At 41.9% G+C, this 14,611-nt stretch overlaps 1 protein-coding gene across 1 annotated transcript; it reads right to left on the bottom strand.

The window, feature by feature from the left end:
- Positions 1-5,908: 5,908 nt before the first annotated feature.
- Positions 5,909-11,392, bottom strand: nanos1 (nanos homolog 1). The gene has a single exon (XM_088991242.1). It carries the CDS (start codon positions 11,331-11,333, stop codon positions 10,665-10,667), a length of 669 nt encoding a protein of 222 aa, XP_088847368.1. The 5' UTR covers positions 11,334-11,392; the 3' UTR covers positions 5,909-10,664.
- Between the last annotated feature and the right edge of the window lie 3,219 nt (positions 11,393-14,611).

Below are 14,611 nucleotides of genomic sequence, written 5' to 3' on the forward strand. Positions count from 1 at the left end.
ATTTTGTTAAGTCTTGTATATGGGCACTTTAATTTAATCAAAGAGAAGTTCATATGCAAGAGTAGAGAATAAACCAAAGTAAGCCCCAGTCTTCTTCTTCTTTTCCTTTCGGCTTTTCCCTTCAGGGGGTCGCCACAGCGAATCAGTAACCTCCATCTTCAGAGGTATGATACGCATGTTTGTTTTGGCCTAGCTTTTACGTCGGATGCCCTTCCTCACACAACCCTCTATTTATCCGAGCTTGGGACCGGCACAAGAAGACTTGTGTCCCTTTGTGGCTACAGAACAAGCAACTCGCTCAGTAAAAGGCTCCCAAACACAAAATGGTCATCAGCACAGCAACCAAAGTAAGTCCCAGTAGCAGTCACAAAATGATATAGTTTGTAAGCTTTTCACAATGAAAAGTGTCATAAATGAAATGGCTGATTGTGAATAAACGCATTGTTGCTTGAATGAAAACTGAACTCCCGTCATTTGTCAAAAGTTGAAATGGCAGATTGTGAATAAAAGCATTGTTGCTTGAATGAAAACTGAACTCCCGTCATTTGTCAAAAGATGGCGCCAGTTTAAAGGACAACAGACGCCCCCTGACATAGTTGCGTCCATAATTTCAAATGACTTCAAATGACTTCTACTGAGCGCATCACACAAAGATTCCACGGCGTATATAGCTATATTTTACTTTTTAAAATTCGTGCTGAATATTCATGATGTCTTGTTTTCGAGTGGATGACGCTTCCGGAAGTGACGTACACTTCGGAACCCCCTGAGTTGTTGACATTGTGAATTGAGCGAGAAAGCGATACACATTTTTGGTACTTTGTTGAGCGTGAAACTAGAAGAAAAACTACATCAATAACGATGGTGAATCGGCGGTGTGGCACCCAATTGCGGTAACACTGTTGGGTGTGCCTGTGAGGCAAAGACCTGATTGGGGAAATTTCACTGATCGATGTCACCTGCGAAACGAGCTGATCATGTGATACCCGGAAATTGTAAAGCCTTTTTCCGAGCATGCGCAGAATAAAATGTTTGTCGAGTTCCCAGACCACTGATTGACACGGCTGTGCATCATTATTCTCTCGTGAGTATTTGCAATCGCCACGAAAAGCTACCATTTTGGTTACTGTTAAAAAGCTAGGACTGCTGCCAGAATGACTAGAGCAACAAACACGCATAAAAGAAGTGTAAAGTTACACAAATTCCCAGCGGACAAACCAGCCATTTGGGCAATGAAACAATACCATTGATGAAACAGTCGAATGTCAGTGGCACTTTAGCATGCCCCATGCTAACGTTAGCATAAAAAAAATCCCATGACTGTAAAGTGTCCTTGAGAGTTTTGAAAGGCGCTTAGAAATTAAATGTTATTATTGGATTGGATTGGATTGGATATGCCTTTATTAGTCTCACAGTGGAGAAATTTACATTTCATTATTAATATTAATATACTTCCGTGAGAGACAACAGAAAGCAAACCTGCAAGCTAAGTCGTGTGCAGGCTAGCTAGCAGTAACTTCGCGTATGGACCCGGCAAGTTGACTTTCATTCCGATCGTTTGGCTGTTTTTTTACCAATCACGACGAAAAAGGAAAACCATTCATGTTCATGTTGAGTATTATCACGGTTATTTTAAATAACACATTCTGACATTTTGTTGAAAAGTGGCACTGCTAGATTCATGTCCTATTCAATAAAATCGCGATTCCAGGACCATGATTACATTCTCGATTTGACATTTCCCATTTTCTTCTGATGAACTCCATTGTATAGAATGCCATTCATAACTAAGTTTGTCACTTTTCATCTTGAAAGGTGAAACAACTTTTTGCATGCACAACCGTTAAACAATCGACATTGATGTTGACATCTTGTAGCTTATTTGTTATTTGGTTTTTTTTTCCAAGATGGCGCCTGAGTAGGCAGCCATCAGCAAGTGCTCTCACGAGCCTTGCTTTTTTGTTGTTTTTGTCTTGTTATTGTGTTTTCTTTTGTCACTTTATGTTGTTGTGCGTCACGTGGAACGGATACGGATTGTTTTTCAGCATTTTCGGCCACGACAATCAAGGAGGAGACTGCTGAGCGGTCGCGCCTTTCGGCAGCATGAATATGCCAGTACTGTTTTTGAATGGGAGGAATGTCGGAGCCATTTGACTGCCATCGCTGGACACCAAAGGGGCCATTGTGCTTTTTTGCGCCTGTAATGGGCAGCATCTTCACAGCCCCGCTTTGTTCAGCGGAAAGGTCGGTGCTGTTGGTCAGTCTGCGGTTGGATGGATGCATGGCTTGAGGAGCCCGCGATAAGAAGAAAGCAGCGTCAGCGCAGAGCGCCGATGCGTATGTGGAACTGTCGCGGCTTGGAATTGAAGCGGATTTATGTGGGACAGGAGATGTGAGACAATCTCTTTTCGTCAATGGATGCTACAGCTTCGTGTTTGCTTTCAACATTTAGCTTGTAGTCGACGTGCAAATTCCACCATGACGTCCCTGATCCACTGCTGACATGGATGCTTTGATCCTCTCCGCTTTCAACTAGAACTGCTTCATGTCATCACAAAGAGGGTACAGCAAGTCCTGAAGAATGAATGACTCTGTGTCTTTGTGTTGTCATATTTGTTATTTTTGTTTTTTTTGTTTTTCCCAAGATGGGAAAGATGCGTGAACACGCAGCGGCTCCCCTCTCCCGGCAAATTGGCCTTTTCATGTTTATTATGTTTGTTAAAGTAATTAGTAATAAGTGCCTTGCATGCTGGGTCCGAGAGGACAGTAATTTCATCTGTGCTGTATGTCATACATATTAGCATATTTGACAATAAAGCTGACTTTGACTTGTGTCCTTACATGCCACATATCCCACAAGTTGATGCGGTATTCACGGAGCTTCATATATGCTTCATATGTCGTGTCCTTCACCGGTTTCGTCGCTTTCCTATGGCTCGAATTGATACGGAAGAACTTCCTTAATCGATTGCAAACATTTATGCTTTCCTCTTTAAAACTATTTGAATCATATTCATAACTGGATGAGTAACACGAACATGCATCTTCTTCGAATCTGAAATTGATGAAGCCATTGTTTTGATTCTGGAGCAAGGCAGTTTGTGACCCAAAGTGATGTCACGAACTAGGGGGCGGGACTTTCTGAATCTCCCCAGTTTCGAGCTCATTTGTGGCAGTCTTGGCACACGTGAAGTCATTTTTATTGTTGTTTTGCATTTGACTAAAAATATCAGCCTGGATGTTTTGGCTATTTTAGATGCTATAGAACGTTTTTCTGATGTCAGTTAGGAAACAAAAAAAATAGTGTCTGTTGTCCTTTTAAATGACCTGTTGCATAACATCCAGCATTGCCAAAGGACTCCCGAGGTCCGCCCCGCCTCATCCATCCCCGGCTCTACAAGACGCTATCCCTGCTATCCCTTTTCACCTTGCTCTCGTGCCTGGTCTGTGGAATGACTTTCATGCTTGGTGCAGTCCAATTTTATCTCTGGGAGTTGTTGCTAGGCGACAGAGATGTCCTTATTGCCCGCGGGATGGGTCCCATACACCGTAACTACCGATCTGTTACTCATTACCAGCGTCACCATGAGTCTTGTGGGTCAGATGGCTAAATATGACCTGACAAATAAGAGATGTGACCTAACTAGGCACTGGGATCAATCACTTTGTTAGGTGGAGTACTGTTTTACAAATTTGGTGACACGAGATATGGAGATTAATTTTGTCTAAACCACGGGTGCACAAGACCAGTTTTCGATAGATCCTCAAAGCAGACTGATTGACACTTTCCGGAGTCCGGCATGCGCTGCACTAATGGAAGAGGTGGCCTGGAGGGAATATCACGGCGAGCCTGCAACATCAGCCAAGCCAATCTAGTCGCGCTTACTCCTCATGCATATTTCATGGTGGGGTTAAAGTTCCAGCAAATGCTCCTTGCTTTTGATTATATTCACAAACTAGGACTTGCGTTTTCCCCGTATTTTATGTTTTGTTTTTTTATTTTTTTTAAATCATTTCAAATACAAGGTAACATCCGAGTTACGACCGGTGCGAGTTACGACCACCAGACCTTTTTTTTTATTCTACGCTTGGCACCGCAACGCGCAAGCGTGCTACAATTTTGGCCAGTCAGCATGTCACACACTCTACTGCGTGACTACACTCAATACAGTAGTTATACAGTGCACATACCGCAAAATCTCCTGTAGTACTCCACTGCCTTTTTCCTTCGATGTCCGCCTGAGTCCGAGCGTGTGTGTGGGGCCGTCAGCAAGGAGAGCGTAAGTAGGTTGGTTGTCAGATCTCCCAGGCAAGTGACACGCTGTGTAATGTGTCCCAGAGCTTGATGGTGGCGTGGAGTCCAGCAGGTCGTGCTGTGAACTCCGTCCGACGCTGTGCGGGTCTTCGTGTCTGTGCGTGCGTGTGAGTCCGAGTCCATGTGATTCTCCCCATCTCTCTGTCCTTATATACCCTTTGCCTGCGTGGGAAGGTTGGATGGATGCATGGCTTGAGGAGCCCGCGATAAGAAGAAAGCAGCGTCAGCGCAGAGCGCCGATGCGTATGTGGAACTGTCGCGGCTTGGAATTGAAGCGGATTTATGTGGGACAGGAGATGTGAGACAATCTCTTTTCGTCAATGGATGCTACAGCTTCGTGTTTGCTTTCAACATTTAGCTTGTAGTCGACGTGCAAATTCCACCATGACGTCCCTGATCCACTGCTGACATGGATGCTTTGATCCTCTCCGCTTTCAACTAGAACTGCTTCATGTCATCACAAAGAGGGTACAGCAAGTCCTGAAGAATGAATGACTCTGTGTCTTTGTGTTGTCATATTTGTTATTTTTGTTTTTTTTGTTTTTCCCAAGATGGGAAAGATGCGTGAACACGCAGCGGCTCCCCTCTCCCGGCAAATTGGCGTTTTCATGTTTATTATGTTTGTTAAAGTAATTAGTAATAAGTGCCTTGCATGCTGGGTCCGAGAGGACAGTAATTTCATCTGTGCTGTATGTCATACATATTAGCATATTTGACAATAAAGCTGACTTTGACTTGTGTCCTTACATGCCACATATCCCACAAGTTGATGCGGTATTCACGGAGCTTCATATATGCTTCATATGTCGTGTCCTTCACCGGTTTCGTCGCTTTCCTATGGCTCGAATTGATACGGAAGAACTTCTTTAAACGATTGCAAACATTTATGCTTTCCTCTTTAAAACTATTTGAATCATATTCATAACTGGATGAGTAACACGAACATGCATCTTCTTCGAATCTGAAATTGATGAAGCCATTGTTTTGATTCTGGAGCAAGGCAGTTTGTGACCCAAAGTGATGTCACGAACTAGGGGGCGGGACTTTCTGAATCTCCCCAGTTTCGAGCTCATTTGTGGCAGTCTTGGCACACGTGAAGTCATTTTTATTGTTGTTTTGCATTTGACTAAAAATATCAGCCTGGATGTTTTGGCTATTTTAGATGCTATAGAACGTTGTTCTGATGTCAGTTAGGAAACAAAAAAAAATGGTGTCTGTTGTCCTTTAAATGACCTGTTGCATAACATCCAGCATTGCCAAAGGACTCCCGAGGTCCGCCCCGCCTCATCCATCCCCGGCTCTACAAGACGCTATCCCTGCTATCCCTTTTCACCTTGCTCTCGTGCCTGGTCTGTGGAATGACTTTCATGCTTGGTGCAGTCCAATTTTATCTCTGGGAGTTGTTGCTAGGCGACAGAGATGTCCTTATTGCCCGCGGGATGGGTCCCATACACCGTAACTACCGATCTGTTACTCATTACCAGCGTCACCATGAGTCTTGTGGGTCAGATGGCTAAATATGACCTGACAAATAAGAGACGTGACCTAACTAGGCACTGGGATCAATCACTTTGTTAGGTGGAGTACTGTTTTACAAATTTGGTGACACGAGATATGGAGATTAATTTTGTCTAAACCACGGGTGCACAAGACCAGTTTTCGATAGATCCTCAAAGCAGACTGATTGACACTTTCCGGAGTCCGGCATGCGCTGCACTAATGGAAGAGGTGGCCTGGAGGGAATATCACGGCGAGCCTGCAACATCAGCCAAGCCAATCTAGTCGCGCTTACTCCTCATGCATATTTCATGGTGGGGTTAAAGTTCCAGCAAATGCTCCTTGCTTTTGATTATATTCACAAACTAGGACTTGCGTTTTCCCCGTATTTTATGTTTTGTTTTTTTATTTTTTTTAAATCATTTCAAATACAAGGTAACATCCGAGTTACGACCGGTGCGAGTTACGACCACCAGACCTTTTTTTTTATTCTACGCTTGGCACCGCAACGCGCAAGCGTGCTACAATTTTGGCCAGTCAGCATGTCACACACTCTACTGCGTGACTACACTCAATACAGTAGTTATACAGTGCACATACCGCAAAATCTCCTGTAGTACTCCACTGCCTTTTTCCTTCGATGTCCGCCTGAGTCCGAGCGTGTGTGTGGGGCCGTCAGCAAGGAGAGCGTAAGTAGGTTGGTTGTCAGATCTCCCAGGCAAGTGACACGCTGTGTAATGTGTCCCAGAGCTTGATGGTGGCGTGGAGTCCAGCAGGTCGTGCTGTGAACTCCGTCCGACGCTGTGCGGGTCTTCGTGTCTGTGCGTGCGTGTGAGTCCGAGTCCATGTGATTCTCCCCATCTCTCTGTCCTTATATACCCTTTGCCTGCGTGGGAATGCATCAGGCTGACATGAAAGACCTCAAAGGGTTGAAAGGCGCACTTCAAAGGCATACACACGTCAGCGGTGCGGTATATTTTCTTTATCATAGTACCTATGCTTGTCTGTGACTGTAAAGTGTCCTTGAGAGCTTTGATAGGCGCTTAAAATGTAATGTACAGTATTGTTATTATTATACATGTTTTCTTTAACCCATTATATAAAATCTAAATATAACATATAAATCGATCATACGAAATATAAAATGATAAAAACGACACTAAACGGTAAGTATAACATTTGTAAATTAACTGTACAGTAAACTGTTTTGTATACATTACAGGTCATACAAATCTTATGAAAAACAAAATTACAGTCATAAAAATCGATAATATAAAATGATAAAAATCACACTAAAAGTAATCAAATTTATCAATGAAGTGTAAACAGTTTGGTGTATATAATAGTATTTAATAAAAAAACAACAGATTGGCCACGTCGGCCATTTTGAATGGATTTCGACTTACGGCCGTTTGACTTCGGACCGTTTTGTCGTAACGGAACCCGGTCGTAACTCGGATGTTACCTGTAATGGAAAGTTTGAAAATACACCATTCATTGCGGGTGCGCCTTATACACCACAAAATCCGGTCATCATTCTATTGTCTCACATTAAGAGTTCACCCGTTGATTATTTCGAGTTTGTGAATTGATATATTGGTTCTTCTGAGCAGCAGCGTCAACCCCCAAAAGAAACGTGGTCCAATATTAATAACAACAGTGTTTTGATCATCATCATCATCACTTCTTCATTTAATCCAAACATCAACAATGACAACAACAACGTATATTTCCTAAAATGTATATTCATTAGTATTTACACAAGAAGGCTTTGTGTAACACTCTCTTGTGTTCAATGCAACAGAAATACAATTGTTATACAAAGATCCAAAATCCTATGAAACCCATGATTATAAATGGCACTCTATCAATAAACTGCCTTAGACGTGCATGTTGATTTTCTTCTTCAAAATACAAAAATCTGGTTGAGGTAGCGCCCTCTTGTGGTCATTCTCTGTTCAAATATATGATACCTTAGTTTACGAACTTAATTGGTTCCCAGAAAGTGTAAGGCGACAAGTTTGTCTGCCGAACATTTATTTCCCATAAGAAACCATTCAAATGAGAATAATCCGTACCCAGGTCCCCATAAAACATAATTTTTGACTAAATAAGCCTTAAAACATCACAATACGTACCTTATTTTATGTATAAAAAATGTGCTATTGAATTGTGATGAAATAAATAAAGTGTACTATATAATAAAGTGGTTTTATTGACCTTTGTGATGTGTTAAACCGAAGAAAACGCAAAAGAAAATGATTTTCTTTTGTGTCCTCTTTGGCTTAACACTAGCCTGTGGCGGGGTCTTTTTCAGTCCCATAATAGCAAAATTACTCCACTCGATAACAAACTACGTCTGGACTCACAGAAAGGGGGTGTGAAAAACTCGTCCGCCGAAAACGAGGTCGTCAGCCAAGACTCGCAAGGCTCGCAAATGTAATGTTCGTGAGGCGAAAAGTTTGTGAGCTAAAGTGTTCGTAAGCTGAGGTACTGTACCGACATCACACGGCACACACACGCTCGCACGCACGCATTCTAGCGTGCTAGCCTTCACCGTTGATTCCTTTGGTAAACTGTCATGACAAGCGCACTCCTGCATACATTCGCGACAGTTTGGCTTTGTTGATGATTTGAGAATGCTGTAAAACAGGCGTATGGTTGACATTCATTTGCTTGTCTCCTAGTGGGAAGGAGCTCAAAATCCAGTGTGTGGATGCCCTTATTTGGCAACGTCAACGAAAACCAAGGCCTTTGGCTTGGGGGGGAAAAAAAAAAAACACAAAAAAACTTGAGGCGGAAGGGGCTTGGAGTGAATGACTTTCCTTGAAGGAAAAGAAGGCTCCCTTAACTCATTGACTGCCAGACCGTGTGCAAAAATGTGTCCACTCCAGTGCCAGGGTTTTTGTCATTGTCACTCCAATTCCAGGACCCACACAATATTGACTTTTTCGACTACATAAACATTCACTACACTGTTAGAAACCTTAAACTCTCTTCTTTGATCAGAAAAAAGGGGTTAATTCCTAAATGATATGGTTCTGGAGTTATATGAGCTTGAAATGAGGGCAGATGTCCAAAATACAATGCAGTACATACACATTGGTTGATATAGCGCTTTAACAACAGCTTAAACTGGAGGAGCAGAGCGCTAACATGGAAAAAAGGGAAATGCTGCCCCCTTGTGGAAAACAAAAAAAACTATCAACAGAGGCCATGACCAGTGCTTTATCGGCACCCAAGCATGAAAAAAATGAAACCTGAGAAAATTCAGGAATGGCGCTCGACGTCAAATTTTCAATTCTCGAATACATTTGTGAATGGCAGTGAATGAGTTAACTTGGCAACTAACCATTTCATTGAAGATATCTGAAATTTCCAGCAGCTCCTGTATTTTGTTTTCTCCTTCTTTCTTTCCTTTCCTCTTCCTTTCATAACTTTGCTGCTGTGAAATGTCAAATTCTCCATTGCGAGACGAATAAAGGTACATCCAATCCAAATGAAAGAATGAATGTTCTTACGCGTTGATTTGACTTGAGCTTTGTTTAAATGATCTAAAACTGTTCAAATGAGAGGACATTTCTGGACAATCATTATTTAAATGTTATTCATAACTCTTATTAAAAAGCTTTCCTTTGAATCAAAGCTAAGCATTGTTGAAGTGTCATTATCAACTCGTCCCCTAACCACTTCATTGAAATGATTAAAACAAATAAATAAATTCAAGTTTCAAGATGAGCGACCGGCAACATAACACGAAGGTTTTTAAAAGCCAACAAAACTTTGGTTTTCTAAAATGACCATAATCAAAGTGGTCATCTTTGCTGCCATGTGTACAAAAATACACGTTATACAATCAGAACATTTCAATTCCCACTGCCCCCTTTTGTTCATTTCTCTGTGTGTCCTTTTCATCGATGGAACGCTCCTGTACGACTGAGAGCTTACACAGATGTATTTCTCTGTGTGATTACTGTACATCGGTGTGTTTATATACACACATATTTGCTCGCTGATTACTACACATTCAAAAAGAACAAAATGAAAATCCAATGTAGAAGGTGTCTAGACTAGAAAAATAGATCTGGATACATCAGAGGTGTCCAAAGTGCAGCACGAGGTCGAATAGTTATTGATGGGCCCGATGAAAGAAAATAAAAGAATATAACAATGAAAAACATAACATTATGTCATCAGAAAAAACTGCTTTACAAAGGAAGCCTACTGCCAAACCAAAAACTAAAAGAAAAAATATTCCCAAATACAAAAAAAAGGAGGAAAAAAAGTCTGAATAATTCAAATTTGCACTGTAAGCCTTAATAGGAAGAAAATTAAAATGTGGAATGGAATAATAAAAATGAACATAACGCATGAGAGTTAAGATGAAAAAACGTTTTTAAAGGAGAACAAAATATATAATATGATTACAAAATTACAAATGTATTAATTTCTAAGGAATCAAATGAAAAACTGCAAATTAGATTTAGGGCCATGCTAAAATTTGAAAAATAAACATTAGCTACATACACACACACACAAACATACACACTAATAGTTAAAGGAAAAACAAATAGCGTATTTCATGGTTTAAGCATAAAAATGACAACTAAAAATGTTATTTTTAAAAAGCTGCTTGTTTAGAACACAAAATATACATTCTATTTAAAAAAATATATGTTGAACTGCTAAAAATATTTCGACCTATTGGCTTGGCCAAAAGACAATATTTCATGTGCGTATTTTGTTGTTGGATAGTCAACTTTTTGGAATCAAAGTGGAATTCAAATGAACAGTCATCTGCAAATTGTTGAGTGCAATTTTTTCCTGCCCCCCTCTGATTTCTCTTGTCTGTTTAGAATATTTTCATCCTCTTCCCCCCCACAGGCCGGCCGCCTTTGAGCGGCCTGTGCGGGGGCAGCTCCTTGGACAACGGGCAATACTTGATGGTGTGCGCCTTGTCCCCGCTGGCGCTGCACAGCGGGCAGGTGTACGCCCGCAAAATGGGGCACAGCACCCGGCCGTCGGGCGTCTTGAGGACGTGCGAGCCGTACACTTCCTCCGGGGCGCCGTTGTTCCGGCAGAACACGCAGATTTTGGGCTCCGGCTTGGCCCGCGCGGACGCCGGCTTACTGCGGGTCGTCAGGCGTTCGAAGGCGGGGATGCAGGCGCGAGTCTCCCGCTCCCGCTCCGCCGAGTGGCTCCGGAAAGGGCCGAGGATGCGGAAGCGCTCCTTCAGGTCCGCGGCGCATGCCGGCGGCGGGGGCGTGCCGGGCGGGCAGCCGAGCCAGCAGCAGCAGCCGCCGCCGCCGCCGCCCTCGGAAGCGCAGGCGCACTCGGGCGCGTCCTCCAGCCCCAGCGTTGCCTTCAGGGACTCGGTGATCGAGTTGGGGCTGATGTGGGGCAGGCCCAGCTTCGGGTTCTTGGTGACCAGCGTGCTGAGGCCCAGGTAGTCGTTCCAGAAATTAAATGTGTAGTCGCAGGGCCCCCTGGCGCTCAAGTAGTTGTGATTGAGAAAATCCATGCTGGCAGAGAAACGAAAAGAATTGAAAAAAAATCCTCTCGGAACGATCGCTATCTCCAATTTGGTGGTCTCTTCTGAGCTTCAAACGCTCGCTCCGGGCTTTATAAGGAGGGGGCGGAGGAAGTTAGGTGGGCGGGGCGTGCTCGCTTCACGACTGCTTCATAATCATTTCATTCCCCAGACACTCACAGACCTACGCTCGATATTTTTAGGAGGAATCTTCAAATGAAATGAAAGTGAAATACTGTAGTCGCGTTGGCAATGTCATTTGACTCTGAAATGGGATACAATACTTGGTTGTATGTGGTGAATTCCAATTTTCAAGAAAGGAAAACCAGAGCATGACAAGACTGCAACCTTTCACCCCCCACCCCGTCCCCTTTCAAATTGCTGCTGTCGACTGCGAATTTCCCCATTGTGGGACGAATAAAGGTTTTCTGATTCTGATTCTGAACATCCAACTTACGAACGAGTTGCATTCCGACCAAACGGTCGTAAGTCGAAATCCATTGAAAATGTTGAATAGAGACTCAGAGGCTAAATGACTGGCAAACTTCCCCCTCCGGTGCCATCACACGGTCGATTGCTGTGCGAGAGTGCGATGCCGGCTGGCTGGCCAAAATTGTCGAATACGTTGCCGACCCGCTAGCGCGTTGCGATGCCAGGTGTAGAATTAACATTTTAAAAATGGAGGTCGTGGTCGTAAGTATGGGCGGTTGTATGTCGGATGTTACCTGAAATAAGCTTCACATCCATACTGAAAACAATTGAGTTGAGGCGGCTTTCAACAGGGGGCAGCAGAGTGCGGAATCCCCAGTGAATGTAAACAAAGGGAGCGCGAGACTGTTCCGAATGGCGTCAAAAGTGAAAGTGAGCTTCCTCGGCACACTTCTTTCCAGTCTCAAGAAAAAGCCATTTTTTTCAAAGGACCCCATCATCTCATTGCACGTGTGTGTTCAGGTTGATCCTTTCAAGTCAATCTTGTTAGGTTTGTTCACAGGCCTTCCATTTTTGATCAGCATGGATGTCTCTTGCAGGAGAATCCAGTGGTCATGGCAGGTGGAATCAGGCTGCTCTCTTCTTGCTAAGGAATGCTGAAAGACCAACCCCAACCCCCTTTTCCCCTTAAACAAAGATCAAGTGGAGTGACTGGTGTTGTAATTAAAACTCCCAGGAAGGAACTCACTGACTTCTCATCTGTGATCGAATAAGACACGCAAGCACGCTTCATTGGATTTTCTCCCTGTGAAGTATTGACTTCTTTTCACTCCTGCTCATATGGGCACAAACTTGATGATGAAACATTAAAATTGCATGGATTGCTTTTCCTCTCATGTGTGTGTGTAAGCGTGCAAGTCGATTGGGCTTTGTCTGAAATATTCAAGGTCCTTATTATTCCTGTAATTGTTGAGACTACGAAGGATTAATAAAAGTGGTAGAATAATTCTGTGGGCTGTACCCTGGAGTCCCTGGAACTATATTGGAATGAAGAAGCAGCATAATAGCGCGGAATGCTATATAGCACAATAATGCCCCAGGATTTACTATTCATAAATTCCACCTTTTTGCATTTTATTTGTGAAGAACACATCCACAGCTAATCTCACAATTTCCTTTTCTTTTGTGCCGTCTGTAACTCCTTCTCATGCCACAATATGGAGCCCAACTCAGGTGGATCTTGTTTTTTTTTTAGGATGTTAGGTTGCAAATTCATCTGAGGAATATTCCATTAATCCAATTGTGTGTATATATATATATATATATATATATATATATATATATATATATATACATATATATATATATATATATATATATATATATATATATATATATATATATATATATATATATATATATAATTTTCTGTACCGCTTCTTCCTCATTAGGGTCGCGGGGGTTGCTGGGCCTATCTCAGCTGTCTTCGGGCACAAGGCGGGGACACCCTGAATAAGGGAAAAATAAAGGAATAAGATAAAGGAAAATAAAGGAAAAAGAACATGCAAACTCCACACAGGGAGGCCGGACCGGGACGCGGACCGGCGACCTCTGCACTGTGAAGCCGGTGTGCTAACCACTCGGCTACCGGGCCGCCCTATATATATATATATATATATATAATTTTTTTTTTAACCCACTATATAGAATCTAAATATAAAATGACAAAAAGGTAAGTGTAACATTTATAAATGAACTGTACACTAAACAGTTTTATATACATTACAGGTCCAGTTATTCAGTCATAAAAATCGATAATATGAAATGTCCAAGATGACACTAAAGGTTAGATTTTAGGTAGGTTAGGTTTTTATTATTTATAAAATTGATAAATGAATTGTTGTCTATAATAGTATTCAATAGTATTCATTGCTTAAAAACAACAGATTGACATCGTATACTATCATGTCGTGTGAACGTCACATCGGCCATTTTGAATGGATTTCGACTTCCGACCGTTTTGTCGGAATGGAACCCGGTCGTAAGTCTGATGTCAGCAGCATTTCCCTTTTTTCCCATTTTTCCATGATAACGTTTTTTTCCGGCATCAGCTGTTGTTGAAGCACTATATCAAACAATATGTATGCATTGCATTGTATTTTAGACATCCACCCTCATTTCAAGCTCATATAACTCTGGACCCATATCATTGAGGAATTAACCCTTTTTGCCTGATGTAACAAGAGAATTTAAGGTTTCTTACAGCAGTTAATGTTTATGTAGTCCTCAATCTCAAAAAAGTAAAAACGTTTATACTTACAATTTTTTTCCGGATTAAGGAATTTCCGTTTGACAGAATTCCTTATGAGAGAAGACTCATGTTAGTATAGCTAGCTAGAAAGCTAGCTACTTAACTTTCTATTAGCTATCTTTTAGCCGTCTAACTGGCTTGCTAGCTATCTAGCTAGCTATCGTTTAGCTCTCTAGCTAGCTATCATTTAGCTGTCTAGCTATCAAGCTGGCTAGGTAGCTATCTATTACCTACTGTATCCTGTGACTGTAGAGTGACCTGAGGGTTTTGAAAGGTGCTTATAAATGAAATGTATTATTATTAGTATTATTATTGTATCAGATAGCTCGCTAGCTTTCTATCTATTTGAGTTACTTCTGGGTTTGAGTGAACACTGGCACGTGTGGCTGCCCCTACTCACCCACAGAAAAGCTTCTCCTTTGACTGTAAAGTGACCTTGAGAGTTTTGAAAGGTGCTTATAAATGAAATGTATTATTATTATTATTATTATTATTATTATTATTAATATTTTTTATTTTGTTATGCTTA

Source organism: Hippocampus bargibanti, linkage group LG02 (genome assembly GCF_051943395.1).
Source record: "Hippocampus bargibanti isolate YZ-2025 linkage group LG02, ASM5194339v1, whole genome shotgun sequence".
NCBI lineage: Eukaryota > Metazoa > Chordata > Actinopteri > Syngnathiformes > Syngnathidae > Hippocampus > Hippocampus bargibanti.